General features: G+C 36.7%; 1 protein-coding gene across 2 annotated transcripts in view; it reads right to left on the bottom strand.

The window, feature by feature from the left end:
• The window catches only part of LOC106877605 (alpha-L-fucosidase), a 28,584-nt gene that overhangs the window by 4,758 nt on the left and 20,343 nt on the right, over window positions 1-3,483 (bottom strand). For both annotated transcript variants that reach the window (XM_052975867.1, XM_014926550.2), the window contains exons 5-7: window positions 2,605-2,702; window positions 1,633-1,765; window positions 556-726 (exon numbers count right to left, since the gene is read on the bottom strand). In XM_052975867.1, coding sequence (XP_052831827.1) covers window positions 556-726; window positions 1,633-1,765; window positions 2,605-2,702 — 402 coding nt within the window. The remainder of the gene's footprint in view (window positions 1-555; window positions 727-1,632; window positions 1,766-2,604; window positions 2,703-3,483) is intronic.

Here is a 3,483-nt window from a genome sequence, read left to right as displayed (position 1 = left end):
GCGCAATGGCCCAGTGGTTAGGGCAGCGGACTCGCAATCATAGGATAGCGGTTTCGATTCCCAGACCGGGCGTTGTGAGTGCTTATTGAGCAGAAACACATAAAGCTCCACGAGGCTCCGGCAGGGGATGGTAGCGAACCCTGCTGTACTCTTCCACCACAACTTTCTCTCACTCTTACTTCTTGTTTCTGTTGTGCCTGTAATTCAAAGGGTCAGCCTTGTCACACTGTGTCACGCTGAATATCTCCGAGAACTACGTTAAGGGTACACGTGTCTGTGGAGTGCTCAGCCACTTGCACGTTAATTTCACGAGCAGGCTGTTCCATTGATCGGATCAACTGGAACCCTCGATGTCGTAAGCGACGGACTGCCAACAACATATATGTATATGCCCTCCACACCGTTGAATTATTCTACTGTCTTATAAAGTATGAATGGCACATTGCTACATGTTTTGCAAGGTACACTATGTCAGCTAAATGATGGCTGACCTGGGCTAAACAACAAAAACAACAACTTCAGACAAATGAATATAATGAAAGGAAGTATTCTTACCAAACTTTCTTTGTATATGTGTCGTTCTGGTGGGTCCAAGGTTTGCTGGCATAGATGGCCTCTCCATTGACTTTGAGCCATTGACCAACTTGGATCAATCGTTCTTCAAAAATTGGAGCAATACGTCCATCGTGGGTGGGTCCAACGTTCATTAGAAGATTTCCTCCACAGCTAAGAATCAATTAGTTGATACAATCAATCGACAACAACAGCATTAGCAAGCAAAGTCACAGTAATTATCATTATCATTATTATTATTATTATTGCCTTTGCACAGCTTCTAACACTGGAGATGTACTACAGTGTCAGCTGTTCACTACCAGCGAACTAAGGTAACACCTCTTATTTTTCGAGCGGTTTTCTGCAAGTGCTCCACCCTTATTGCAGCCCCTATTTGTTCTATGTACTTCTCGAGATTTTTGCCCACTGTTCCCAGGGCTCTATTATTATTATTATTATTATTATGGCTAATCACCACAAGCCACCACCCCAGCCAAATCGTTGGAGAAGAGAACATGGATCCAGCTTGAAAAATCAGGCAACATGACCGAACAGTCTACGTTGACATTCTTGAATCATACAAGATGGACTCAGCTGTTTATCAAAAAGCAAAGTCTCATAGTCACCAACATAATACAAGATCACAGTGACTGGACATAAAAACACATAACTTCTACAACTGCTTGACCAATCTCCCCAATTAAGCAACCTAGCCATGGCCTCATTTAATATAAAAGCATTCATGTCCACAACTATTTGACCTACCCTACCCTATCAATACATCTACCCCTATCCTTGATCTCTTCAAACAAGAACATAGAACTTCAAACAACAATTTTGTTTTCTAACATAAACACATGGCTTTTAATAACGATGGTAGGAATAGCTGATTAAATCAGCCCCAGTACTTAACTGGTACTTTAATTCCATTAATTCCTGAAAAGGATGTAAAATAAATTGTATTAGGGTCCATAACTAAATAATGTAAGGCATTCTGATTGATTCCCCAACAATTCTTTTAATCCACAAAAATAACAAAAATGAAAATACAAGATACCAAACAAAATGAGTACCAACCTGACAGTCTCAACCAGCAGAGATATCAGCCCTTCGATGGTATAAAAGTCGGCATAGTGAGCATTGCGTCGGAAAACCCAGGCATCTTTATCAATAGTCATGGCATTCTCCCATTTGTGAGTTATCAGTTTACCTGGATGAATGACATTTAGAAGAAGAAGAAGGTTTACTAATGATTATCTCCAGATCTATGTAAATTAATGTATCTTCTCTTTTTTGTGATGATACATTGGGGTTTAAAGTAGACTTGGTCAAGGAACTGGGCTGAGGCATCTTCCATTGGCTCACCACTGGTAGGGTAGTGTTAGTAGGGTATATGTAGGTGTGGTGTCAGCATTTATATATATGGCATGAAATAATAAATGGAGGATAATAAAATTATTTAAACTTTTATTTAACTCAGAAATCTTATTTTAAGCTTTAAGTAGAAAAGATGAAGTTAACAGACAGAATAATGTATTTTCTCTTCAATTTTGAAGAAGATTAAGTTAAGCCAAGCTCATGTCACAGTTTACCTCTTCAACTTTGAAGATCAAATTTTGTCAGCTTATTATCGTCAACAATAAAGGTTGACTTAATTAGAGTTCATGTTAGTTTATTTCTTCAATTTTGGTGCTGAAAGCAAGTTCATGTCAAATAGATCAATTCAAACTGAATGCATGTAACAGTTTATTTCATCAACTTTGAACAGATAACAGATATGCAGTGATCCTGTTATACATGGCCTCAAATCTACTTGATTCAAATCAAGCAGAGTTGAGACTGGTTTAACAGGATTACACACATCAGTTGTTAGTTAATAACATCTGAAGTTGTGTCACAATTACTACAGCTGTAGTAATTTCCAACAGGCTGTTATCATATATAGAAAAAAATTGGTCTCACCTGCCTAAATGTCACACAAAATGCTGTTATATATCTACCTTAGGAACCTGTGATGTTGCTTAACTGGTACTATCATTTTGTACTCACCAGGGTTATATCTATCTTTGCAAGTGTAAAAGTCTCCATGGTGACAAGAAATTCCAGCTCCCCATCGGTCATTAACCACAACAGTGTCTTTCACTGGACTGGAAGAGAAAGACAGAGAAATGGAGGAAAATTTAAGATCATTAAAGATATTTTAGGTATTGAACGATCACAATGTAAAAGATGTACCTGAAAGACAGACAGACAGAGGGGGAGTGAAATGGTTGAATTAAGATGGAAGCAGGGGTGGTGTTGAAATTAAGAAAGAAAGAAACATGAGAGTGAATTAGAGAGGGTGGGGTGACTCGAGAGAAACAGGGGTGAGCTAGAGAGTAAAGGAAGATACAATAAAGAGGAGAGAATTAAAAAGGAATTTCAGAGTCAATGATTGAGGTAAGAATTTGGTTAAAAATGTTTAATTTGAAATATGTGCAGAAGTCATTTTCACTTTCAGGACAAAAATGTTATACCAATGCTGCCATGGAAATAAGAGAAAATTTTCCTGAAATTCCTATGAAACATAGAATTTTCCACATATTGTCCACACTGTATATTGTTTATCTATCACACCAAAAACAATTAGTTTACTTAATCAACCCATTTTTTTTTTCAGATCCAGATGTCTATGTTTAAATTTACTCTCATCACAAGAGCTAATCGTACAGATAACACTCTACTCACCACAAACAAACAAACATTAACTGCTACAATTCAACAACTTCATATAATTAATCGCCAAGTTGGCCCATACAACTATGGTCTTTTTACCTTTGCATACATTTTTTAATAATAATAATAATAGTAATAATAATAATATATATATATATATATATATATATATATATAAAATATATATAGTTTTAGGGAAAATAACCAATTTTC

This window comes from Octopus bimaculoides, chromosome 22 (genome assembly GCF_001194135.2).
Source record: "Octopus bimaculoides isolate UCB-OBI-ISO-001 chromosome 22, ASM119413v2, whole genome shotgun sequence".
Taxonomy (NCBI): domain Eukaryota; kingdom Metazoa; phylum Mollusca; class Cephalopoda; order Octopoda; family Octopodidae; genus Octopus; species Octopus bimaculoides.
This window is presented reverse-complemented; position numbering and strand designations above follow the sequence as displayed.